The sequence below is a fragment of the Phocoena sinus genome, chromosome 12, assembly GCF_008692025.1.
Source record: "Phocoena sinus isolate mPhoSin1 chromosome 12, mPhoSin1.pri, whole genome shotgun sequence".
Lineage (NCBI taxonomy): Eukaryota > Metazoa > Chordata > Mammalia > Artiodactyla > Phocoenidae > Phocoena > Phocoena sinus.
Genome location: NC_045774.1, coordinates 28,436,795 through 28,464,599, shown reverse-complemented (window position 1 = coordinate 28,464,599; position 27,805 = coordinate 28,436,795). Strand labels below are relative to the sequence as shown.

General features: G+C 43.8%; 1 protein-coding gene across 2 annotated transcripts; it reads right to left on the bottom strand.

The window, feature by feature from the left end:
- Window positions 1–3,756: 3,756 nt before the first annotated feature.
- ALDH8A1 (aldehyde dehydrogenase 8 family member A1) lies at window positions 3,757–24,719 on the bottom strand. Of its 2 annotated transcripts, XM_032651655.1 has the most exons (7): window positions 24,525–24,719; window positions 21,235–21,382; window positions 19,138–19,293; window positions 17,389–17,538; window positions 12,410–12,666; window positions 10,413–10,574; window positions 3,757–4,593 (listed from the first exon to the last, which is right to left on the bottom strand). In XM_032651655.1, the coding sequence occupies exons 1-7, from the start codon at window positions 24,672–24,674 to the stop codon at window positions 4,141–4,143; spliced, it is 1,476 nt and encodes a 491-aa protein (XP_032507546.1). In that variant the 5' UTR covers window positions 24,675–24,719; the 3' UTR covers window positions 3,757–4,140. The 2 variants fall into 2 exon arrangements, with proteins under 2 accessions (XP_032507546.1, XP_032507547.1); XM_032651656.1 differs by lacking the exon at window positions 10,413–10,574.
- Between the last annotated feature and the right edge of the window lie 3,086 nt (window positions 24,720–27,805).

Genomic DNA, 27,805 nt, shown 5'->3' with positions numbered 1-27,805 from the left:
CAAGTCATTCCAGGAAGAGAACATAGGACAGACTTTCTCAGTCATTGGATACCTTATTTTGTCTTAATTCTTAACAGTTTGCTGGCTATAATTGCTGGCAGAAGTTCAAAATAATTTTCCCTGAGAATTTTGAAGTCTTGCTCTACTGTCTTCTAGCATCAATATTATTAATCTTCTGGGGTTTTTTGTTCTTTGTTTTTTTGTAGGTATCTTGGGAATTCTCTCTGAAAGCTTTATACTAGGAATTTCAAAATTTTCAACAGAATAGTTCTTGGCACATGGTGGGTATTTTCCATCTGAAAGTCATTTTTTAGGGCAGGAAAGTTATCTTTTCTAATTTATTTGATTATTCATTTTTGTCCTCTGATCTTGGATTAGTTACATATGAATAGATTCCTAGATCTATCCTCCATCCCAGCTTTTGGATACTTTCCTTTTCTGTCATTCTCTACATTCTGAGCTATTTTCTCAACTTCATCTTCCAGATTACTGATTTAGTTTTCAGCTATACCAAAGGTTCAATTCTCCTGATTTTAAAAATGTATTTGGGGAAATTTTAATTTGTCATGGCTTCTTTCATGTTCCCTGCCTGCTCCTTTTTTTTTTTTTTGCGGTACGCGGGTCTCTCACTGTTGTGGCCTCTCCCGTTGCGGAGCACAGGCTTCCGGACGCGCAGGCTCAGCGGCCATGGCTCACGGGCCCAGCCGCTCCGCGGCATGTGGGATCCTCCCGGACTGGGGCACGAACCCGTGTCCCCTGCATCGGCAGGCAGAATCTCAACCACTGCGCCACCAGGGAAGCCCTGCCTGCTCCTTTTTCATAGTAGCCTCTTTTGTGGGAACCCACTATTGCCTCAAACCACTCTGAAGATGCTAGTTCACTTTTTCTTGTCTTCTTTCTTTTATCTGTTTCTCCTGTGGTCACTCTTTCACACATCTTGACATTTCTCTTTTACCAAATATTTGATGATCCTTGATTGGTCAGTAATATCTTTTTAATAAGAAAGCATGTTGGCTGGTTATTATAGGTGGTTGGCAAAGTTATTCTTTGCAGTTTGGAAAAGCAGTTTACCCATAAGACCCATCACCGAGCGGGGGACTAACTGTACAGTCCCACGTGTGAGAGGGTCAGAGACGGGCTTCTTTCTAGGGTATTCGGGCAGTTCAGCTTGTATCCTCATAACCTTCGAAGTGAGGCGGACTTTATCACAGATGGTGACACTCTTCGGTGGAGCTCACCCTTAGGTGGAGTTGCCTTTCCTTCCGCCTCCTCTGAGTTGCATGCGAAGGCCCCAGTTATCTCCCGCTTTGTGCCAACAGCCATACAGGAGGCCTCCCCAGGAAGCTCTTCTACCCTGGTTTTTGAGCACTTCCTTTGTCTCTAGGAGGGGCAGATGCTGCAGCCAGCTGATCCAGGGACCTGGGGAGTGGGGAGACACCTGCACCCGTGTTTCACAAAGTGTCTTCTAAGTCCTTCCACGCTGAAAGTGTAATCAGGTCCCACCCCAGACCTGCTGAGTCTGAGTCTGCATTTTAACAAGAGTCCTCGGTGAATCAGAAGCACATCAAAATCTGAGAAGTGCTGCTGCACAGGGTCCTTGCTGCTGCCCTTCAGCTCCTGCTCTCCATCCCTGCTGCCTGGGCCCAGGCCCTCGGAGGCTGGCGTGGTTCTGCCTCTGCTCAGCACTCTCCTGGGCATCTCCAGGTTCGTCTTTCACATCAGCCACTCTCCCTTTGGTATATAAGTATTTCCTACTTAGGAAAAAGTAGAGTAAACGCCCAAGTGCCCATTATCCAGCTTAGAAATAAAATGTTACAAATATAGTTGAAACCCTTGTGACCATCTCCCCTGATTCTCTTTACTTCAGTTCTGAGCACAGCCCCATGGCCACAGAGGTACCACTCTGGTGGGACTCTGTAGTGAGGTAGGCACAGACCCAAATGGCACCCTTAGCTGATGTGGGGCCTGAGACAGTATGAGATGGCCAAGGACGGGTAAGGTCTTAGGACTAAACTCACCCACTTGGTTGGGATAGAACAGATGAGGAAAAATCTAACTGGGGCGCTAAGACACTGTAGCCAATGGTTTGAACTGAGAACTAAGGCAGTGGTGAATCGAGGGAGAACAGCATTTGGCCAAATCTGCATCCATGAGACTGACACGTGAGCCCACAGGAGCTTCTAGAGACCCAAAGAGACACAGATACAGGGAAATGGCATCCAGAATGTGTCAGTAGGAAGCAGGCCCCTCCACAAGGTGGGATCCAGAGCCCAGGAAAGAAGTGACAAGAGCAGGGCTGACTCCAAATCCTAGAGAGAACAGTCTCCTGGACAGAAAACCAGTGTGGTGGGACATGGGTATTCAGGCACTGGGAGCTAAGAGGTTCAGTTGCCAGAATTTGGAATCAAAATAGGGCTTAGGTCTTAGAAATAAGGATGAGCTTGGATCAGACCAACTACAAGAGTGAAGATGCAAATTCTTAGACACTGGAGCTACTGAATTTCTTTCTGCTGACACTCAGAACTGGTCCTAGACTTATCTGATCAAGGTCAAGGAACCTCAGCCGGGGAAGAGGGAAAGCAAGGAAAGGAGAGGGGAGAGGAGGCAGAAGCTAAGAACCAGGTACGATCCGACACCCATCACTTGACCTCAGAGGGACTTATATTTTTCAGCATTTGTAAACAAGCCAACATATGCCAAGTTCTACACAGAAGTATAAAGCATTTGGCCAAATCTGACCCCCTGACCCAAACCCCCAATCGCCACGCAACAAATACCCCAGTGCCCCAGGAAGACCTCGTTCCATCCCATAACTCATTTTGAGCATCTTCTATGTGCCAGGCACTGGGCTGTGAACCGAGTCTTCAAAGGGGAGTAACACCTGCCTTGACCTTCAGCAACTCCTGTCCCATCAGGAAATGAGACATGCAAACAGATCGTTTCAGTCAGCATGGAAAGGGCTGTACTTGAGGAATTCCTGGCTTCATGGATTGGGTTGCATGACTGAGTGGAGTGAGGTAGGAGAAAAGGGGTAGGGGGGAGGAGAGGCAAAGCAGGAGGGAGACACAGAGGGGACACCCAACACGATGTGTTCCATGAACCATAAGGACTTCGCTGCTCCTGAAGCACAACCCAAGGTAAGTGCGAAATGGCCAGAGATCCTAGGGTATGGAGTCTGAGAGCCCCGGGTTCAAATCCTTCCTCTGCCCCACACCATTTGTGTGACCTTGAACATGCTACTTAATCTCTGTAAACCTCAGATTTCTCCTCTGGTTATTGGGGGATTCAGGAAACAAGTGCTAGATATACCACTGTTACTTAGTAAAAGGTCCATGCTCCTAAGAGGATGAGGCTAAGGATGAATGAAAGACAATTCATAAACAAGGTGTATGCCAGACTACTTACTAAAATTGCTTAACATTTACTGCTTCCTTTAGGATTAGTACATTTTAAGTCTCCTGAGATACATACGCTAAGAATTGGAATTGATTAGTCTCCATAGTAGGAATGGATCAAACTCTCCTTGTTCTAAGTTTCCTCCAAAAGTAGTAGTTATTTTATTCCTCTTTGTCCTTATACAGATATATTTAGTGAGACCTACCATATATGCCTGCTCTGACAAACCCCACGTAAAGTACATCATCAACATTCATGGCCCCCTTGCATAATGAGGTACAGTCAATTACCAGTGAGCCATGCCCGTGTCTGATGGATGGGGAAACAACCTCTACAATCTCCCCAAAGGTAGAAATCATGGTGATTTCTCTTGGCTTTGTAGATTATTTTTTTTATTTTTACCGTATACTTGCAAATGAAAAAATTAAATCTGGTTATCTGTGAATTTCCAAGAATTTTATCAAAATGATGAAAACATACTACGAAGACACAAGTTAAGAGGAGCCTGATCATTGTCTGGCTTCCTTTTTGTGCCTTCCTATTCTTCAACTCTTCACTGAAAAGAGAGAGCATCTCTTCACCAGAGGGTAAAAATACTAAGTACAGAGGATAAGCTATAGAGATAACCTTCTGCTGAGTCAAGACGTGGCTGAAATTTATGCCAGGAATTCCGTTCACCACACTGCATGACTGATTCTCTCTGCAGCCAGGCGTCAACTGTAACAGCTTCTCCAATGGCCAAGGTCAGTGTTTAATGGTGATGGTTTTGATTTCAGTGAAGAATTCATAAGAGTCCTTGGCTCCTTCTCTACCCACGCCAGAACTCTTCATCCCCCCGAAAGGCAGGTTCAGCTCTCTGATGAGCCAGCAGTTGGTCCAGACCAAGCCTGACTGTAACTTCTTGGCCACCCGGTGGACACGCCCCACGTTGCCTGACCACACCGTGGCGGCCAGTCCATATTTAACACTGTTGGCTCTTTGAATCACTTCCTCTTCACTATCAAAGGGGACGACACACGTCACCGGACCAAATATCTCTTCCCTCATGCAGCAGGACTCGTCCTTAATGTCTGTTATCACCGTGGGAAGCATGAAGTACCCTGCTTGATTCCCGGGGGGGAGGTTTAACTTATCCACTCCCTCACCGCACAGAATTTGGGCCCCTTCCATGCGAGCTTTCTTGATGTAACTTCTGACCTGGAGAGGTAAAAAATATACTAACAACTTATCGTTTGTCTTCACACAAAGCAGAGAAAATTCAATATTTTTGAAGCATCAAGATGTATAAGGTCATTCCCCCCCAAAATCTAAGGTTGATTATATTTTCACTCAGCTGCTAAGTAAGCCTGAGTGCAGAAGTGCTCTAAGTATTATCTGGGCATTCAGCCCTCATAGGTAAGAGGAGGAGAGTTTTTTATTTAATGTCTAAGTGCTAGGCATGCAGATAAATGCTTTTCTCACATTCTCAGGTAATTCTCTCAAAACTATTATAAACTACGTATTATTATCTCCTATATGCTGATTATATAATTGAGCCTCAGAAAGGGCAGAGGGTTCAAACGGATAATAAACAGTAAAGCTAGAACTCACACTCAGGTATATTCAGTACTTAAATACACAGACTAATATTTTCTCACTTTCGGGGAGACTATGTCCATTGCAGAAAATGGGAAGTTGAATGGTATATAAGACTTAATTAAAAGCCAGGGTGCCCTTCAATAGCTGAGCTTCCAGAACAAATAATTTCTAATGTCTCATCTCAGTACTGATTATATTGTGAAAATATATCTAGGTAATAGAGTAAAGCTCACAATAAGGGGAAATAAATTATGTAATAAGTTGACCCAGTGACTCGGAGATAACGACAGATGGTTTTTTTTTAATACTGGTTACAGAAATGACTCATTATAATAATGGCATATCTATTTATATTTGAAAATGTTGTTGAAGTCACAATGATACACCCTTCTACCCTTGAGGGGCGTTATAAGCATAGGAGAAGTAGAAAAGTAATCCCCAAAAGTAAAAGTCTAAAACAACAGTCAAATAGTACATCAAAGGCAGGGTAAAGTGTGGAATGATATTTTGGAATCCTATGGATTCTCATGTAGCTATCTGAGCATTCTGCCCCAATATTAGATTAGTACTCCACTGTAGAACTATAGTCATTATAGAGCTATATGTTTGCCATGTAAAAATAAAAAGATAATGTCTCATTATTAATTTTGCTTCAGTTTATAGAACACTTAATAAGCCATGAAGTCAAAGACGTTTGAAAAATAGAGCATTTGGTAGAGCTTTATATTCTCCACTATTCCTCCTCCCCAACATGAACAATGATCTCAAAGCTTTCCCGGAAAAGCTCTCGTTGAGTTTGTGGGTAGAGTCCACAATACATCTGGACTTTTCCTTCCCTGACTCTCTTGCTCTTTTGAAGCAACCCGGTCACATTAATTAAAAGATGGCAGAGGCAGCATCCTGTGTGAACAAGGCGAGTGCAGGTGAGTCTCCAGAGGCCCCTGCTGGATGTAGAGCCAAAACCTCTATCAGTGATTCCAACAGTGCAAGGAGCGCTCTGGTTTGAGATGATTGTGTCTAAACAAAACTACATGATTCTCTCTTTGAAGCTCTTGGGATAATAAAATACCAAGAGAGGTGTCAGTTTTCAAATTGTGAACTTATCAAATTATTCAACATATAAGTTACACACTAAACTGAATTTCTTTTCTAGAGAAAGTATCACTGGATGACACAATGATATCTATACTTGCAGCTCAGAAAAACAACTTTGTAACTGTTAATGTACTATAAAATGCAATGAAATATTCTTATAAAACCTTTTCTTGAGAGGAGAGAGCAGAGAGTAGTTAGCACTTAATATTGAGTAGTTTTGGCCATAAAATCAAAGCACAGAGGTTAGAAGAGTGGGCTTGGGAGCACAGCAGTGCTCAAATCCCAGTTCCTCCACTTATCAGCTGAGGGATTTTAAATGCTCTACACCTGGACTTCCCTGGTGGCGCAGTGGTTAAGAATCCATCTGCCAGTGCAGGGGACACGGCTTCGAGTCCCGGTCCGGGAAGATCCCACATGCCGCAGAGCAACTAAGCCTGTGCGCCACAACTACTGAGCCTGCGCTCTAGAGCCCACGAGCCACAACTACTGAGCCTGCGAGCTACAACTACTGAAGCCCGCACGCCTAGAGCCCATGCTGCACAACAAAGAGAAGCCACTGCAATGAGAAGCCCGCGCACCACAATGAAGCCACAATGTGGCTCCCAGTCGCCACAACTAGAGAAAAGCCCACACGCAGCAATGAAGACCCAATGCAGCCAAAAATAAATTAAAAAAAAAAAAAAGAAAAGCTCTACGCCTCAGTTTCCTCACTGGAAAAATGGGATTGACTGTGTCACCTATTCATAGGGCTCCTGAGAGGACTAAATAAAATAATATACATAAAATACCTAGTGTGATACCTGACACATAGTAAGTCTTTTGAAAGTCAGCTGCTGTCGTTTGCGTTGATGTTGCTGGTGATGGTGATGATGATGATGATATAATGCACGATCTGACACTCACGAGCTAAGAGATTTCAGGGATGCTCCCCACTGTGTACATCGGGGTGCGGGGTTAACTGACAGAGGAGGACAGGAAACCGCAAGAATGGACCTTAGTTAGACCTGAAGCCTGGCCTTATTGGGGGATATACCCGTGAACTTCCTCTGTGCTTCCCCCGCCCCCCCCCCCCCCCCCCCGCCCCGCCTCACTGTCAACACTCAAGGATTCTCTCTCTCTGGCTATCTGCATCTTTGGAAGTCTGGCCTAGAGCCAGATTCTCCAGACAGTCAAGCAGGGAAGGATTCTGGAGAGTCAAAAGGAAAACAAAAATGAAAACAAAAAGCAACCCTGTGAAATAGGCAAGGGCATTCCCTGAGGATAGAATCACTTGCCATTTCCTGTGGGTCCGCGCCACCGTCCTGGGAACCTACGAAGTCACACTTGCACTTAGGAGCCCTTGGCCATTACAAAACAACTGTCACAGCCTCTAGCTGGATTCTTCTGTCACTGCATCACCATCTGTTGTGACAATCCCACAGGATGGAAACAAAGATCCCGTGGCTAATTTGATTTATTTATTCATTCATTCATTTATTTTTGGCCGTGCACGGCACGTAGGATCTTAGTTCCTGACCAGGCGACCAGGGATCAAACCTGCACCCCCTGCGGTGGAAGCACAGAGTTTTAACCACTGGACCGCCAGGGAAGTCAATTAATTTGATTTGGAGAAGACAGAGACCTACTGCAGAAGAGGAGGGGTGGAATGCAAGGATGGCAGCCGGCCATTCCTTGGCTCGCAGACCCCAAAGCTTCCTGGCGAAAGGAGAGGAAAGACGACTGCCAGTGAGTGGAGTGTGCCTGCTGACGCCTTGATCCCAGATCAAGGTTTGGCACACTGAACTGAAAAGAGTCACAGCCTGAAAAAGACACGCATACACTTCCCAAGCTGCTTCCATTGGCTCCCTCTCAAAGGGCAGAGACACCTAGGGCTTCCTCATAAGACCTGAGCTGAGAGACCCCCATCAGGGGCCCACCTGGTGAGAGACCCAGAGGGTAAAACTGTGACTCCTTGCATCCAGGCACATGTTCTGGGCAGAGCAGTAGGGATGGAAGGTGTCCAGGGACCCTCCGAGCCACAGCGGGAAGGTTCTGAGACTTTATACTGGGGAGGGGTGGGGACTCTGAGCACAGCTGAGAGGAGGGATCCACCTACAGGACCACAAAACAAGGGGAACCCAGAGCTACCCGAAGTTTTATGTGTGGTGGGATAATGGAAATACCATCTTTATTGTTCTTCCTTTAAAAATAAATGGCTTACGATAAACACTATTTTTAAGTTTTTAACTATGAAAAATTATTTTTAACACTGTGCAAAATCTTCCCCCTTAGAAGCAATAGAACCGTGGAGCTGAGATGAGCTACCATCTTTCCGAGCTGCACTTCTTAAAAGGGCAGCACGTGAGCTCAGCACAACCAGGCTTTAAGTCACATCCTCTTGGCTGTCTCGTTATCACGGGGCATCATCTAAGGGGCACCCATGGGACCTTGATTACCATTCTCCACTGAAAGGAACCAGGGCTCAGTAGACAGAGGTCCTGTTGCCCGTGTGGGGCAGAACAACTCACATGGCCTGAGGCTGCTTGCTGTCAGAGAGCAGAAATGCTTCGGGGAGGGCCTGTGGTAGAGCTCAGGAGGGCATTGGGGGGGCAGGCTAAAGAGAGGGCCCCTTTGGGCCAGCAGGGATACACTGAGCATCACAAATATTGTATGAAAGCCCACAGGCGTTACAATACATTGAAACCTGGTGAGCCTGTATTTGACCCAAGCTCACTATGTGGGGAAAAAGGGACAAACACTCAGAGTACAACAGAGAAAAGCCCTAACTACCAATAGGAGTCAGTGAATGGCATCAGTTTCTCTCACACACAAAAGACAGGGGGCTACAAATCTTTCAACTGCTACAGGAAAGTCAAATACTTTGATTTGTTTCACTGATACACCTCCCCTCATTGGGGAACTTAAATAGTTATTATAACAGTGCCTACGACGGAAGAACAGTTTTTCTGCTGAGTTAATAAAGAGAACTTTGAGTCTCAGGTGAATGGTGAATTGCAAAGGGGACCTTAGATGACACCACGGCCTGAATCTACTGGAAGATGCTTCTGGGAAGTTAATTTTGTGCCACAGAAAGCGCTCGGGAACATGCAGGAGGTTATTTTTCACCACTTATTTGCATGTGTGGGCAGGTAGCGTGTATCCCTTTGTCTAGAACAGCCAGATAAGGGAGGACAAGGGAGCCTCTTGTATCTGGTGATGCCTCACTCCACAAGGGTGGGAACATCCACAACTCTGGGTCCACCACAGGCACTCTGGGGACAGCTGCCCATGTGCCTGCAATCTTGTAGGTGAATTTGACTGGAGGAAAACACGGTCATGCTGGCCGGTCTCACTTTAAATAAATGACCACATATTTATTTAATGTGATCGTAAATGATCACAGCTCCAGGTGAGCCAGCAACAGTACAGTCACTTCGAAGCCCATTCTCTCTCTTGATCTCCTGCAAGACTATCTCACACCTTTTCCTCCTTCTTGAAACCTTCAACACCATCTCCCCTCCTCACCCTGCTTCCCATTTTACTGAGAAAACAAGTAAGAAGAGACCAGCAAGACTGAGACGACACCTTCCCACCTACGGGCATCTGTGCTCCCCACTACAGTGAAGGTAAAAGTTAAAATGTAGTAAGTCTACCAAATCTGTGCAGTGTCAGAGAGCTCTTCAAACTTAAGTGAAGGCTCTGTCCCTCACTGGTTAACTGATAGGGGTGTATTACCATTACCCTTGGTTGGCCCGAGTTACTACAGCTGGAAATGAGGTCTTTTTAGCTCTGAAATTCTATGACTTATTTTGGGAGTCCCACCAGGTAATGAATTAAAATGACCTTGAACACCCAAATTCCATAAGCCACCCAGAGAACATCAATGGCTTCTCCCACGGAGGCTCCCACAAGTCACCCCACCAACTAAGGACCGCATCATTTGGACTGGATTCGCACTTCTGGACTCCCGTTTGCTGTAAGCCAGAGGCAGACCCTTCCTGCCTGGGGACTGACTGGGAACATTTACCGGTGGAAATCCCTGCCACTCTCAGCTCACGTCATTCTCATCACCTGACCTTTATGCTCTGCAATTTGCCTTCCTCACTCTACCGGTGGCGTCTCTTTACTGACTTCTCAAGTTCATTTATGTCATGTACATGCTGCTTTAACCTGGACTACATTTCTGTATTCATCTCTAACATTTTCAGACTCTGTATCCAGAGACACTTTCCCACACATCATAATTATCAAAAAATAGGGTAGTAAGTAACAGTATTTCAAAGCACAGATAGTGCTATGCCTCGCGCTGAGCCCCTCTCAAAATAAGAACTCTTTCTGTAACTGACACACAGGGATTTACTTACTTTCTCCAAATGAGCTTTACTGATCAGAGCTCCCATGTTGGCTGATGGGTCAGAGGGAATGCCAACTTTCCACATTCGGGTAGCTTCTACAAACCTCTTTAAAAATTCACTATAGATGCTCTTCTGGACAAAGATCCTGCTGGTGCAGAGGCAAATTTCACCCTGCCAAGAATGACACATGAGGACAGTGACAAAACAGGAGGGCCCACTCCTTCTTAGATAGATCACCCTGCACTTCTGAGTGCCTGTCACGTATCAGGCACTGGTCTGGACAATGGGAGACAGTGGTAAACAAGATGAAGTTTCACCATGTGGAATGCACTGTCTTATAGGGAACAGCACAAGTAAAGCTCAATGAACAATATAACTTCAGGTTGTGACCAAAACAATACAAGAAAACTAAGCAGAGAATGAGAATAGAAAATAATGGGGGGGGGGCAGCTTTTACTCCCTTTTATTAAAGGGAGTCCTGGAAGGCACTGGTGAACAGGGGATATTTGAACTGACCCTTGATTGACGTGAAGGAGCTGGATGGATGAAGATCTGAAGGAAGAGAATTCTCAGCTGTAAATGTAAAGGACCTGCCACAGGAATGAGCTTGGAGTGTGTGAGGAAAGGCAGGAAGGTGAGTGGGGCTGAGGGTGGGGATGCAGGCAGGGACAGGGGTCAGAGGGATGTAGAAGACAAAGGCAGGGGGCGAGGAGCGAGGCAACACCACACAGGGTCTTACAGGCTCATAGACTCACAGAGAGCTTGCATTTTATCCGCAGTATCATGAAAGGACCATGGAAGGCTTTAAGCAGCAAGATGATGGGATTGGATTTACATTTTAAAATGATCGTTCTGGCAGCCGTGTGGAGAATACAATTGGAGAGAAGGAGAGTGGGAACAGGGGAGTGTTAAGAGAGCTTTTCAGACATTCGGATAAGTGGAGGTAGCTTGGACAAGGCAGGATCAATGGAGATGAGAAAAGTGATAGGAGTCCACTGAGGTTAACAAATTCTTAAAGGGGCATGGGACCCCAAAAGCATAAGGAAACTGGCATAGATGCTCTGGAGAAATGATAGGATTCAGGATAGAGTTTAAAGATAGAACTAACAGGACCTGTTGGTGGATTAGTGAGGTATAAGGAAAAGAGAAAGTAAGAACAAGGATGAGTCCCAGATTTGGGGCCTGAGTCTCAGAGTGGATGGTAGTCTCTTCCCTGGAGAGGCAAACACAAGGCGGGGAGAGCAGAGGTACCGCAGGGAAAGGAGAGGGAGGGGAATCAAGAGTTCTGCTCTGCACAGGTTAAGTTTCAGATGCTACTGGACATCCAAATGGAGGTACTGAGTGTTCCAGGGAGAGGTGCTAACAGATTTCTGAGTGAAAAATCATCCTTATCATCATTTGAACATAACATGTAATAGTTTACAAACCACATTCTGGACTTGTCAGTATCGTGTATGTATGATTGTACATATATGCATAAATAAATATTTTCATCACATTGATATTTCATCTTCACAACAACCCATCCAACAATCAGTCAGGAGAAACAAAGTTGCCCAAGGCTCCTCCATGAGGTTAAGTTAAGAAACTTGCGTTCAGGTATTTATTTCTAAGTGTGTGAATGCATTTGGGATGCTTTGGGGAGGGATAATAAGGTTTCCAGGAGCTAGGACACCTGGACAGCAAGAAAAGACTGGGGAAACTATAAATAAAGGAATGGGGAAGCTTGGAGAAGCAAAAAAGAAGTCATCACCCGATAAAAGCCGTGTAACTCAAGAAGAGGAGTTCGCTGCACAGGAGACGCCACAGGCTTCTGAGTGACATTATGATTGAACAGATAGTCAATGGAGTAACACAATGTAACCATTCTCCTTTCACTGAAATAGTCCTGGATTGACTTACTCACCCCAGTTTTGCACTGTGATGCAATAGATCCAGCTTGACAGGGCTACTGAGTTAAAAACAAGCAAATAAACAAAGGGGAAGAAAAAACCCAGAGGACATACCTGGTTGGCAAAGCTGGACCTGACTGTGGTCGGAACACACTCCTCCAGGTTTGCATCTTCAAAGATGATGGCAGGATTCTTGCCCCCCAGCTCCAGCGAGAGCTTCTTGCAGTGGGGAGCACTCAGCTGTGTGATCCGCTCGGCCGTGGGCTGGCTCCCAGTGAAGGAGATGAGGGGCACCTCTGGGTGGGACACCAGCGCCTCGCCTACCCTGGGTCCCATTCCAAACACAATATTTACAACACCTGGTGGAACACCTGGGTGGGAAGCAGTATCGGTTTCAGTGATTCTTCTCAGTATGTCGAGGACTTCAGGTTACATGGAGATTCTCCTTCAAAGTTCAACGGCGTGAATGGGGTTGGGAGGGAATGTTAACGGCGGCCATCTCTGGTTCAATAGCAAAACAAAGACTACAGCATCACCTCTGCCTATACTATGCCCCGGGCGGGATTTCTCCGGGGGCTTTGTCCTAGAAAAATGCAGGGTCGAACATTCTATATAATTCATTCCATAGTATTGACTGGGCCTCAGGGGCTGGAGATACAAATACATCCTCAGGCAGGTCGGGCCCCAGGAGGGAGGAGAGCCCTGCTCCAAGCTGGCATCCACGACTCACAGTTCAGTGAGCAAATGTGAAGGAGAGGCAGCATTCATGCACTAAAGAAACCAGAGAAGGGCTGGGCTTCCCTGGTGGCGCAGTGGTTGAGAGTCCGCCTGCCGATGCAGGGGATACGGGTTCGTGCCCTGGTCCGCGAAGATCCCACATGCCACGGAGCGGCTGGGCCCGTAAGCCATGGCCACAGAGCCTGCGCGTCCGGAGCCTGTTGCTCCGCAACGGGAGAGGCCACGGCAGTGAGAGGCCCGCGTACCGCCAAAAAAAAAAAAAAAAAAAGGAAGGCAGAGAAGAGACTGACTACCTCGGCCCAGGGGAGTGAGGGACGGCTCCCCCAGGAAGGTGAGTCTTGAGTTGAAGGTCCAGCTCCCCATGATATGGATGCACCATCACTCTCTAAGACTGACTGACCAAGAACACCCCGAAGTAGGTGCCCCAATCTTTTCTCTCAGGAAACTCTACTGCTCTATATCTGCATGTATTCATTTATGTGTTTTATGGATTTTCCTGTTCATTACATATCGACCCCTAGAAGGTACTCCAGCTAAGGGCAGACATGGAGTCTGTGTTTTGCCTTTCGTTGTATCCACTGTGCCATGGCCTACTTTGCCATATAGAATGAATACCCATTAAAAAAAATTTTTTTTAACACATCACATTTAAAATAAATTAATGATAGCCATTATCAAAAAATCTGGAAACAATAAATGCTAGAAAGGGTGTGGTGAAAAGGGAACCCTCCTGCACTGTTGGTGGGAATGTAAATTGATACAGCCACTATGGAGAACAGTATGGATGTTCCTTAAAAAACTAAAACTGGAACTACCATGTGACCCAGCAATCCCACTACTGGGCATATACCCTGAGAAAACCATAATTCAAAAAGAGTCATGTACCACAATGCTCACTGCAGCTCTATTTACAATAGCCAAGACATGGAAGCAACCTAAGTGTCCATCTACAGATGAATGGATAAAGAAGATGTGGCACATATATACAATGGAATATTAGCCATAAAAAGAAACGAAACTCAGTTATTTGTAGTGAGGTGGATGGACCTAGAGTCTGTCATACAGAGTGAAGTAAGTCAGAAAGAGAAAAACAAATACTGTATGCTAATGCATATATATGGAATCTAAAAAAAAAAAGGTACTGATGAACCTAGTTGCAGGGCAGGAATAAAAATGTAGACATAGAGAATGGACTTGAGGACACAGGGTGGGAGGGGAAAGCTGGGGCAAAGTGAGAGTAGCATCGGCATACATACACTACCAAATGTAAACTAGATAGCTAGTGGGAAGCAGCAGCATAGCACAGAGAGATCATCTCAGTGCTTTACGATGACCTAGAGGGGTGGGATAGGGAGGGTGGGAGGGAGGCTCAAGAGGGAGGGCATATGGGGACATACGTATGCATATGGCTGATTCACTTTTGTGTACAACAGGAGCTAATGCAGTATTGTGAAGCAATTATACTGCAATAAAGATCTATTAATAAATAATAAAATAAATTAATGAAAAATAAGATATAATGCTACATATGTATGCTATTAAAATAATTTTAATGAGAATAAAAAATAAAAAATTTAAAGAGTACCAGTAAACGTTCACATTTATTGGGTACTTCCTGTGGGTTGGCCATTGTTGTAAGTGGGCTACACCCTATAGATCTCCTAACAGCTCTGTGAGGTTCATCGTATTAATACATTGATTGATTACGTTTCTTTGAGCTCCGATGTTGATAGGTTAAGAGCTATCTACTGGCCAGTACTTCTCAGAACCATTTTGCCATTTGATCCAGACACTAATGAAATTTTTCTAGATAAATCTGCCTTCTACCCTTAAAAGACTCTGGTTATAAGAGAGAGAAGGCAGTTTAATTGGCAAATAACAATTCAGTAGTAGGAGGCTAAGAGACAGGAAAGGGAAGGAAGTCCCTCCAGAGCTAGGATGTGCCTGGATCACGACAAGGAAAATTTTAAGCTTAAACAGAGCAGAACCGAAATGAATAGGAAGGGCCAGAAATCTGCCATCAGTGGACACTTCAGGAATGAGAGCAAACATTTGGTGCCCACAAGGGAAAAAACCAAATATTCTAGGGCTCCCAAAGAGGTATTCATGGTGTATCTATATAAATATTCGATGATTTTATTTCAAAGAAAGTTCATTTACCAAGTCTGTTTGAATGCCCCGGACTAGAGGAGCTAGCTGTTGACATATCCAGAATGCCTTAGCACGTTGTTTTAGCTTTCTCTTCTTACACTATTGCAAGTTTCTCTTAGAGTGCTCTAAAGCAGAATTAAGTGATGTCATTCACACCCCCTCCCAATCCCAGTGGAGAAACTGAGGGCTCATGTCAGGTGCAATTGGACCATCATACTCTCAGTGTTTGTTGGAGGAGGAAAGTTTGGCAAAGCCAGCCCAGGGAGGGAGGCAGGATGGGAGGGAGGGACAGACTGTCTCGGCACAATAGGTTTATTCATTCACAAGAATAAGAGCAATGCTGGGTAAATAAACGGGAACATAAAACTCTCAGGCAGACCAGGTTCTGGTTTATACGAAAGAGGAGGGTGATTAGAAAAGAGAAATCAGGGGCTTCCCTGGTGGCGTACTGGTTGAGAATCTGCAGGGGACACGGGTTCGAGCCCTGGTCTGGGAGGATCCCACATGCCGCGGAGCAACTAGGCCCGTGGGCCACAACTACTGAGCCTGAGCGTCTGGAACCTGTGCTCCGCAGCAAGAGAGGCCGCGATAGTGAGAGGCCCGCGCACCGCGATGAAGAGTGGCCCCCGCTTGCCACAACTAGAGAAAGCCCTCGCACAGAAACGAAGACCCAACACAGCCAAAAATAAATTAATTAATTAATGTCAGATGTAGGCTTGTGACATCCTCTGTCCCATAGGGGAGGACGTAAGTCAGGCACCAGCAGATAAACAAAGCTTTAAAAAAAAAAGAAAAGAGAAATCATCATAGAGCAAGACGTAGCTGATCTTAGGAGTGAGTGGTCTCAGGAACACGGCTCTGTGGCACCCTCCCCAGCTTCCTGTGTATCCAACACAGGATCAAAGCAGAGCGGAGGCCCCACTTCTATCTCACACCAGGGAACCGGCAGTCGAGAGGCAGGGAAGAAACACCTTGGACCTTTGCAGATACTAGAGATTCCTTTTTGCAAAGAAAGGGATAGAATGCGGTCTCTTTTGTAAGGGAGGGATGGCACGTTCTGGGACAGGAGGGAGGTAGGGATGTTCATATCACGCACCTTCCAGAGGCCTGGGGCAGCCATCGACATCATCCCAAAGACCTAGGCTGGGTAGCCTCATTCTTCCATAGGATACGAGGGAAATGGGCAGCTAAACTAGGGTCATGAGGCCCAGTGCTCTTCCCTCAACGGGCACAATTTAACCTGTCATCTAAACCCTGGAGTAGGAACTGGCTCAACTTTCCTGGAAGCCAATGTGTATGTTTTTGCTTTGAGAGAAAAGGCATACAGGAGAGAGATGGGCTCTTACCAACCACTCCTTCTATGGATCTAAGTGAGCCCAGCAACACCTTCTTTGTGGGCTTGAAGGAAACGAGCACAGCAGAGACTGACAGAGCCTGTTCCCCACCACCTGCCCGTCATTCCCACCCAGGCTGGGCAGAGACATGAGCTGAGGGCCTAACAGTGAGGGGCTTCCTGTGGGTTACAAGCTAGAGCCTCCTGCCTGCAACCTTCCAACCCCGGTGCAGTGTCGGCTGAACACTCCAGGCGAAACCAGGAACACACCTTCCACGTTTTAAACCATCGGCAAAAGGGGGACAAGGAACCATAGTATATCAGCATCTCAGCAGTGGTTCCAAATGCAGGGAAAACTGAGGGGTGTATATTCAGTTCTCTTGAAAATGGGCTGTTTCTCTTAGGCATTCTATAGCTGTGCAAACCAGAGAGGTACCTAGCAATATTCTTCTTTGCATCAAAATCCACTGGTGTTTCAAACGTACTATTTAAACTGACTATTGGAGACACAGTCTGGGGCAGGCTTGTGTCTGAGTTTATCAAGCTCTTTAAGCCGTATGCTGTACTGCTATCCTGTGCTCAGGGGACTGCCCGTGGAGCCCGTGCAGGGAGGAGCTATCCTGCAGTAGCATGTTCTGGGGATGCAGAAAGGAAGCAGTGGGCACGAGCCCCGTGGATGAAGGGGATTTCTCAGAAGAGGATCAGGGAAACGAAAAATCAGAGATGTCCCTGGGATCTGTTTCAGTGCTGAGCAGATTTCTATCCAAAATAACTTTTCAAATGTCAGTGACCCTACGGTGGCCGAAGCCTACAAAACATACATCTCCAAAGCCAACCGCGTGCCCCCCCTTAAACCCCATCTCCCAATTACCTGCTTTCTCCAGGAGTTTGCACATCATCCACGCGGTCACAGAAGTCAGCTCGCTGGGCTTGGCTATCACAGTGTTGCCAGCAGCGATCGCTGGAGCCAGCTTCCAGGTCAGCAAGTAGAGGGGCAGATTCCAGGGACTGATCAGACCAGCTAACAGAGGATAACAGAAGCATTGCCAGCAATGACATGCCCCTCAAAGCAGATGGGCCAGACAGGCTTTATGAATGCAAACTCCTTCATGCTACACCAAACTTCAGCTTACTCTTCCAAAATCCCAAACTTTTGTAGCCAACTTCAGGGAACTAATTCTAAACTGTATTACAAGCAGCTGTACCTTTTAAGACTATAATCAGGACAGTCTACTCTTTTCTTGATGACTTACAATTATATTTATGAACAACAGCAATATAAGTTCTGGGGCTAAAAGACTGTCACCTGTCCCTAAACATTCTCAGAATGTGATCAGTTTTGAGAGTTGTAGACTGATCTCTGTACTGTTTAAGCTTCTCCCTCCTCATTAATCAAACAGGCCAGCTACTATTTCTTCTAAATTTCTCCATCTCTGTTTCTAATCTCTTGTGGATTGAGACATAAAATTTCTAGCTGTTCAGAATTATTTGTAAAATAAGAGCAATAGGTTCTGAGACTGTGAAATCCATTTTCGCTAACCCAGAGTATTTTTTAATTAAAAAAAAAAAATCTTTCTAGGTTCTCACCTGTATCCTGACCAGATAGGTTTGCTGGGTAAGTAACAGAACCAACATCTACAGTGGGTCTCCATGTAACATTCTGAAACCACCTAGGCTTCTGACCATAAAACGTGTAAAAACAAAACGTACATTATGAATCAGTAGATGGATTCACCTTATTTTATACTCTGCCCTCAAGCCTGAGCTATGAAAGTGAACATAGTTTACATTATTAAATTTCCCACTGAAAAATCTGCTCTTTAGGGGATAACAATATTTTTGCAGTATAATATACTAGCATACTTCTTAGGAGGAGGTTTGAGCTTTCATAATACCTTGAAAATACCATTTCCGAAGGGCTCAGGTAAAATGTTCCATTTCTTCCCCTTTAACTTATCTTCTTTTATTCTATCATAAAATATAACTAGTAAAGTATGGACGGTAGTTGGTTTTTTCTCAGAGGAAACAGTGACATCTAGTGGAAACCTTTAGTTATTGCAGACATTTATATGTCCTCTAAAGGGCAAGAAGCAGAGAAATGAAAGAGGGAAGTAGATAATCCAGTCAAGGCTTATTTACCAAGTACCTGGCACTGTTCTAAGTGCTCTACACTTACCAACTTACATAATTCACACAAAGATATATAAAGATAAAATTAAACGATCCTCCCAGTTTCCAGATCAGGATACTGAAGCACACAAAATTTAAATCACTTACCCCACACATAACCTAAAATCTATGATCTTAATCACAATGCTCTCTGGAAATAATTTGGTTTTTTTTAATTACAAGGGAAAAAAAGTCTTGGATTGTGAATTTACAATCAGTATCATTCTTTTTTTCTGTGATTCCCCCAGAACAAGTTTCCAGGAATAACTAGGGAATTTGACACAAAGAAAATAAACTAGAATTGGATTTTTAAGGCCAATTAAATTTCAGATAAAGTAGAAGAAATTTCTACTTTCCTTTTTTTTAAGTCTGTTCCTTTAGATCAATTCTACAGGGCTGACTGAGCATCTCTACGTACAGCTGTGGTCCAGGCTTTCACTGCAGCACCTACCGATGCCCACGGGGGTCCGAACCGTGTAGTGGAGACAGCCCAGGTGGTCCATCTGTGTGCAGTCGGACGTGTGGTGCAGGATGGAGGAAGCGAAGAACCGGAAGTTCTGTACAGACCGGGGAATGTCCATGGTTCTCGCCAGGGTTAGGGTTTTCCCTGTAAGAAGTCAACAGCAGAAGGCGCTGTCAGTGTTCTTCACCTCGGACTGGGAGGAAGCAATACCACACACGTATCCTGCTCACACTGAAGTAGCCTCTGTTCCTTCCAGCCTGGGATGGGCATTCATTGGTTACAGAGAGCGTTGATCATAGTTTGATAAAACTGTGAAACAATTAGATGTGAGGTTGTAAGATGAAGTAGAGGGGGTTAGAGTTGAGTCAAATAATCTTTGTTTTGTGGACTGAACAATTCATAGCTATCATCAGGAATTCGCCAGATGCTATCACTTCACCCACACCAGCTCTTTCAATTCAAAATCACCAAGCTTTGGACATGCTACAGAGGGGTTGGAATAATGGGTGTTAAGACAGCTGTATTTGCACGTCACCAAAAAAGCATGTGATGATATTAACTGTCCCCTCAACACACAGTGGAGTCACTAAGATGGACACATGGCAGAACCACTGGTGGGACTCTGGCACAGGACGCTGTGTGGCCCTTGCTCACCCATCACGTGCCCCATGCACATCCTAGACATATGCTTCCCTGGATTGTTCCTCAGTTATCTTTAGTGATACAGGGAGACTCTGCAGTGTCAGGAAGCATTTTTTTAAGGGTTTGGAGTCAGGCTGCTTCTTAACTTTAGGCTGCTTTACAGCACGCATGTAAATTAAAAAGATCTTGGCCTTTCCTAACAGGTATCATTACAAAGATTTACAGACATTTACTCCATTACCCTGACTTCTGGGAAGCAGTTAAAAAAAATTGGGAAATTGTGTTGGGAGTGGAACAGTGACCGACATATCAGAAATCTTTCTAAAAAATTGTGTGACTGCTCTTCAAGTTATCTTTGCCTTTAGCAAACAAACTTATGTTTACCAAAGGGGAAAGGAGGGGGAGGGATAAATTAGGAGGTTGGGATTAACATATACACACTAGTATATATAAAATAGATAACCAACAAGGACTTACTGTAGAGCACAGGAATTATATTCAATATCTTGTAATAACCTATAAGGAGTAAGAATCTGAAAAAGAACATATATATGTATATATACATACATATATAAGACAATTTGAAGAGCTGTCACATGTATATGTATATATATAGATATAGATATATAGCTGAATCACTGTGCTGTACACCTGAAACTAACATATTGTAAATCAACTATACTTCAATTAAAAAATAAATATCATGCCACAACTACTGAAGCCCGTGCACCTAGAGCCTGTGCTCTGCAACAAGAGAAGCCACCGCAATGAGAAGCCCGCACGCCACAACGAAGAGTAGCCCCTGCTTGCCGCAACTAGAGAAAGCCTGCTCGCAGCAAGGAAGACTCAATGCAGCCAAAATTAATTAATTAATTAATTAAAAATTTAAAACTAATAAATGAATCACGTAGTGAAAAGAAAAGAAACAAATTTGCTTTGAAACTCTCTACTTAGAACTAGTGGAGGGCTGCACCCTCAGCCCTCGTTCTTCCTCTCTCCCCATATCCATGCCCTTTGCCATACATCTTTGCAGTTCCTTCCACCAAATACACAGTGTATTTATTTCCGTTCCTCCTGAACTGGCGTTGGGCCTTGACTTGCTTTGGCCATCAGAATGAAGCAGAAGTGGGCCAGTTGCAAGCCTCGGCCTTCAGAGGCCTTGGCTGGTTTGGCTTTCCACCCTCTACCACTGCCGTGAGAAGCACATGGGTGGGCTAGCTGATAGGTCCAAGTGGGTGGGGGTAACATGAAGAAAGTGTCCTGAGTTCCATCCACACGGTTAAGAGGCAAGAGATCAACTGACAACCTGGAAGGAGCGTGTGAACCGCCAGGAAGATAGTGCGTGCACTTCCCATAAAGAAGGGACAGCGGCGCTAAACCCCGGCTCCGCTAGAGAGAGCGAGCTTGGGAAAGAGGGAAGAGGCTGGCACAGAGGCCTCTCACCTTGGTCCCTGGATTCAGCCTGGGCCAGCTCCTCCAGGGACTGTTCCAGCAAATCCGCCAGCCGCTGCAGCACCTGCGAGCGCTCCTGGGGGCTCCGGGAGGACCAGCCTGGAAAAGCTGCTCTGGCGGCCTCCACCGCGGCTTCGATCTCGGAGGGGCAAAAGGAAGAGGGTCGCCTTAGACTGTTGCTCCCAAGGGTTGGATGAATCCAGAATCCACAGGTCCGTACATGGCTAACGTTTTTTCTGCCTAATTGCAAGTATTCGACACTCCCAATACTGAGTCGCCCACAAAGTGGTGTTTACCTAACCAGCAAAGTCGGGGCACCACAAAAAAAGAAAAATGCTCCATTTTGACCAAGGTATCCAGAATGTGGCGATAATAGAATCTATTTGAGTAGCAGGTATACGTTTTCAATAATTTCAAAATATAGAAAATTTCTGAATATCATATGAGAGGAAACTTAATTAAGATGTATGGAATCTCTAAACTTTTAATGCAGTTTTGACATACTTGATAAGGTCTAAAAGTTTCTTTGAAATCACATCCCAGACTGTCATTTTCACTTGGAATGACTAATCATATTAGTTATTTATTGACTAATTTTTATATATAACGGAATGTGCTAAATGCTTTACACAAATTATTTCATTAAATCCCTTTTAAAATTCTGTAACATGAGTATTGCTAAGCCTGTTTTACAGATAAGGAAACTGAAACACAGAGAGCTCAAGTAATTTGCCAGAGGTCACACAGCTAATAAGTGGCAGAATCAGGATGCAAACCCAGATCTCTGTGGCTCCCAAGACCACAGCTGGCCTGCTATGGCATAACCACAGTCCCAGTCCCCTGCCTGGCTCCGCCCAATGGAAAGGTCCTCTGTTGGAGAAGAGGGCATCTGTGGTTGAACAGATAGCTTGGGGACCTGGTTTTAGAGCTAAATCCAAAAGGAAACAATGTATAGGAAGGTATCAGCAAAGCCAGTTCATGGAGGCAGAATGAATTATCAGGGTTTCTGCTGTCTTTCTCCTCTCTTAGGCAAACGTCTAAGCAATGCCTTTTCCAGAGATGGCAAATCCAGAGCCTGTGTCTCTCCCTTCTCCTCTCTCACATGCATGACATTTATAATCACTCACAGCTTTCTTCCACCACTGGACCCAGGCTCAGTCTCAGAATCTTTTTCCACAAGCTTCCGGCATCTTTCTTGTATTACATGATCTGACAATTCAGCTGCCCTATCACCCCAAATCGGATCTACATGCCTTCTCATTTTCCTTAGGTGAACAAAGTCACCTTCAACTGAGCTAAAATAGGTATAAAAGGATTCTTGTCTTAATTACAAATGTCTGGAAAGTTGGTGGTTGATGCCCTGCTGCCAGCCAACAAGAGGACGGTTCCTACCTACAGCAGTCAACGTCAAATCTAATCTTCCTACAGTTGTTGATGCAAAACTCTGATCTTTTAGAAAAGCAGAAAACTCAAGTCCAGTCATATTTTCTAAGTTGTCCTATGTCACATGTCCTACATCCATTTAATGTAGAACACATATAATGTACTACATACAATATTAGCAAAAGATAATACGTATAAAGCATTTACTATATGCCAGATGCAAAGGGCTCTACATATGTCAGTCTGTTTAATCTTCAGAACAACACTCTGAAGTAGGTATTATTATTATCCCCATTTTATAGATGAGGAGACTGAGGTTCAGCTGTAGGTCAAGAACATAGGTATTAAGCGGTGCAGCTGATCTCTGAAGCCAGGCAGTCGGACCCCAATGCCACAGGGCAAATGCTACTGCGAGTGTGTGTGACCACTAATCTAAGCATGCTGTGATCTGTAAAATAAGGATGATGGTAGAGTCTTATTTATAGCTTATGACTCAGATTTGGGACAATTTGTGTTCAATGGCTTAATGAATGCACAGCACAAAGCAAAAGCTGAATGAATGGGAGTCCTGTTGACAGACTGGCCGCACTTTCTGTGAGTGACTTGTGGGGAAATTGGGCATGTGGCTTGCATGGTAGCCATATTTTTCAAGCCAGAAAAACCTGGGATTTATGGTATCAGATGGAATGTTTGCAAGCTGGATTGCTGGAAAAATCCAAAATATCTATTCCTCTGCGAGCAGGTGTATCCATCCCTCATTCTCTCTTCTGCAAGGGCTGAGCCATTAGCTGCAGAAAATATTTCTCCTGAATTTGGCATACTTGTCAATTTTAACTTTACTTTGGAAAGGACTCTGAGACAATGAGGGCTGGAAAAGCTGGATTTTCCACGTCTATCCCAGGTCATTTGAAGCAAACAAAATTGCAGGTTACAGTTTAACCAACAGATTAGCCAATATTTGCAAACTTTAATCCGAAAGTCTAAAGGTTTCTTTTTAATGCAAGACAGATTTAGAATATTATTAACAGTAGAGAAAGAATAGCTTAGTTCTTTTTTTAAATAAACCTTGCATATAATACTCATTTACATATGAAGGCTACAATTATCTTTTAAATAATCTAGTTCTTTGTGCCTTAAAAAAATAAATTAAAATCCATTTAATTTGAGCATAAATCCATTTAGATGAGTATACATTCATCAGCCACATTTATCACCCCAAATATATTTATACTCTCAGTGCAATAACTAATCAAATATATCGCAAATATTTTACAAAACTCCCCAATAATATTAATTCTACATCACTGAAAAAAAGTTTTAATGTGTGCACCATTAAGTACTTTGAGTAAGAAAAAGTAGTGTTAAATTTAACTTCAAAAATATGCAGGAATTTGATTCTGCATTTCATCATTCAAATGATTGGTTTTACTTTACTAGATATTTTGAAGACATGAAGATTACAGGATAATATAAAATAAATCCCTGGGTCTTAAGATTTTGCTAATTTTTGTGAAGTAATGCATTTTGTGGAAATCCATGAATATAATGGCAAATTTAGGCAACACTTGGTTGAGAAAAAGGATCACTTAGTAACACTGATCATTCTTACAAATAATGCTTTTTACTAGGCACCCATCAAGGAATGTCTGTGAGTTGTGGCTTTGTGTTAGGCTACCTGGATTATTATTTGTTTCTGCATATGGTAACCTGAGATTGGTGTCGTGTATCATATATACCCAATTACAAAATAAACCTTCCTAGAACTAAAAACCTTCCTTCTGCTAATGTTTAACAATCCTACACCTTTTCTCAATTTCCTTTGCTCCTAGAAAATTAAGTTACCATAAATCACCAACAGGCAAAGTAGATTTCAGTCTTCTCTGAGTGAATATACTCACCTCTTCTTTTCCACTGTTTGGCACTCGGCAGTACACTTCCCCTGTAGAGGGATCGTAGGAATCTATGTATGAGCTACAAGGTAAAAATTTCCCATCTATGAAATTTTCCAGCATCAAAAGGGCCCTTGTTCCAGCCATAGGAAAGGACATGCCTGCCCTTCCCCTTTGCGTTGCTCAGGAAGGTTATCCCCCCGCTCTCCCGACTCCTGACTTAAGTCCCCTCCTCACTTCCAGCCCCAGTGACCCCATCTGCCAATCAGTAAAAGTGGGAGGTGACATGACATTCTCCGAGAGTATTTCAGTCTCTAAACTCCGAATGAAGAGAGTTCCCAAATATTTCACAGCTGTCCAGTACGTTGTGAGAAATGGATAATAATATATTAAAGTAACATCAGCTTATGTGTTCATGGCCCTTTAAAATGGTCAAAAGGCATCTGTGTGTATCATTTTATTGGATTTACACTATATTCACTGCTCGAACACTGATTAAGTGCCAGGCTGTGAGGCAGGTCTTTACATGAATTTACTCATTTATTCCACACAACAATCCTATAGAAAGTAAAGGTCATTACTTCCCTTCTTTTGTCCTCGGAGAGGTGAATTTGTCCAAAATTGCAGAGTTGGTAAGGGTCCTTTTGTCTCCAAATCATGTGCTTTTTCCTCAGTGCATCACTGCCCTCACCCTCAGAGGTGGCTGAAGGCAGACTTTCTCTTTCCATCACCCACCAGTTTCTCTCTGCCTTGTCGCTGAACTGTCCATCCTAAAACCAGGGCTGCCACCCCAGCCCACATCTTCCCAGATGTGCCATGAAGATGACGGTATCAGCCCAAACTATATACAATGTATGTAACACACCCAGGACTCATGTCCATGATGTATATAAGAAGTTCTACAAATTGGTAAGAGAAATGAACAACCTCATAGAAAGGTAAGCAAAGGATATGAAAAGCACCTCATAGCAAAGGGAACACAGTGGGCTAATGAGTGCGTGAAAGGATGCTCTGTGTCACAGTTAATCAGGGAATGTGAGAGACAAAGAAGACTGGAAAAGTTTTTTTTTTTTTTTAAATTGAGGTATAGTTGATTTACAATGTTGTGTTAGTTTCAGGTGTACAGCAAAATTATATATATATATATATATATATACACACACACAACACACTTTTTCAGATTCTCTTCCCTTATAGGTTATTACAAGATATTGAGTAGAGCTCCCTGTGCTATAAAGTAGGACCTTGTTGATTATCTATTTTATATATAGTAGTGTGTATCTGTTAATCCAAATTCCCAATTTATCTCTCTCCCCTTCCCCTTTGGTTACCATAAGTTTCTTTGTGAGTCTGTTTCTGTTTTGTAAATAAGTTCGCTTGTATCATTTTTTTAGATTCCACATATAAGCGATATCATATGATACTTGTCTTTGTCTGACTTACTTCACTCAGTATGATAATCTCTAGGTCCATCCCTGTTGCTGCAAATGGCATTATTTCATTCTTTTTGTGGCTAAGTAATATTCCATTGTGTATACATACCACATCTTCTTTATCCACTCATCTATCAATGGACATTTAGGTTGTTTCCATGTCTTGGCTATTGTAAATAGTGCTGCCACATTTATTTCATTTATTTCACCATTAATTTACTAATACATTTTTAAGTGGCTTCAATGTGAGAGAGAAAAGGGATCTTCTGAAAGCTAAAAGCCGGCCTGGCACTCACAGCTGGGCCATGGTGTTCTCCTACTGAACACTGACAATTCCTAAATCTCTGACATCAGACATGGTTATTCTGTGCTCCTGATGAAGTGAGATACTGTCCTCACACCTGAGCACAGACCAAAAGGCACCGTGCAAACCATGAAAATGACTTAACATCGCCCTCTTGTGGTCAATATGCATGACTGCTGCTTTACTGCGTTCCATTTCTCCTACCAACTATATGAAAATTGGTACCCAACTGCAGAATTATTCCCACTTTCTGACCGTGCCCAGTCCAGAAGAAACCCCTGCTCACCTGAGCCCTCCCTCCTCATTACCTACATGTGCTCAATTCTTCACACCTTCTTATGAGAAGCACCTAGACTCCACGGCGGTCTCTCTGCCTGCAACAAGCATCAAAAAAATAATAATAATTTTGACTACGGTTGTGTCCTGGTGGTCTTTGACTGATGACATCAACAAATGATCGGCATCAACATATGCTTGCTAAAGAATTTTCTACCATGATGTCCCCAATCTTAAAGTGTTCAACTACCTCTTCATGATCTGGACATTTAAAATCCTGCCTCCCCAATCCCTTCACCCTCTCCCAGAAGGACATCTTTTGAGACTCTTACCCCGTCTATAAATAACGTCAAATGAGTGATGAATTTGTGAGTTACAGTCCCTCTAACTTTGAGTTTTATATATTTAGCTCCTGTGTCCCTCTGTCTTTTGGAATTTAGCGCTGCCGAAAAGACTAAAGCTAATTTTTTGTTTCTTTGAAGATGATTTTTGGGGGAGTTTTGTTTTGTTTCCAAGATTGGCTTAATCTCATTAAAATTCCCTTGTGATGTTTTACATAAAATATGGTGCAATCTTGGGGTCTTCCTGTTCATCATTTTCACCTATCTGCGTTCTAGGAGTGGTTTCCAAGGACAACCTCTATATCATCAACTCTTCGGCAATTGCTATCTATTTTACAGGCTTCACTGAATGTTTAAATTTTGCTATTATGATTTAGGCTTCCATGGAGTCTCTTCTAACCTGTTCTGATTCTTTTCTCAGCTCAGCAATATCCCCTTACTTCTCACAGACACCATGTAGCGGTTATTGAAAGAAAACTTTTGTTTCCTGCAATACACCTGAAAGAAAGCTTTTTGCCTGCATGTGCTCAGGTACTACCGATTTTGCCACAAGCCTCTTATTTCTTAACCATCTTTAAATAAAAAGAAATATACCCAAGCCCAGTATTGGAAAGTACTAATATGTCAGTTACTCCCACCATCTATCTCATAGTCCACCTGAGAGCTAGGAGAATCCCTAGCAGCCGGTCGATTGCTGGTTCCCTTTCTGAAATGCAGGCACATTTGAATCTTCCAGGATCAAGAGGGTCACCCCAGCTCAAGAAAGACTCCAAATTACAGCTGAGGTTCACCAGACAAGAGGACAGACAGAAGCAGTTTTAAAGTTTGCTTCGAACAAGTTTTCTCTTTCCTTCACTTTAAAAAACAGCGCCTTCACACACAGCATTATCATAGAAATAAAAGCTTGTAATTTTCTGACAATACAGATGTAAAGAA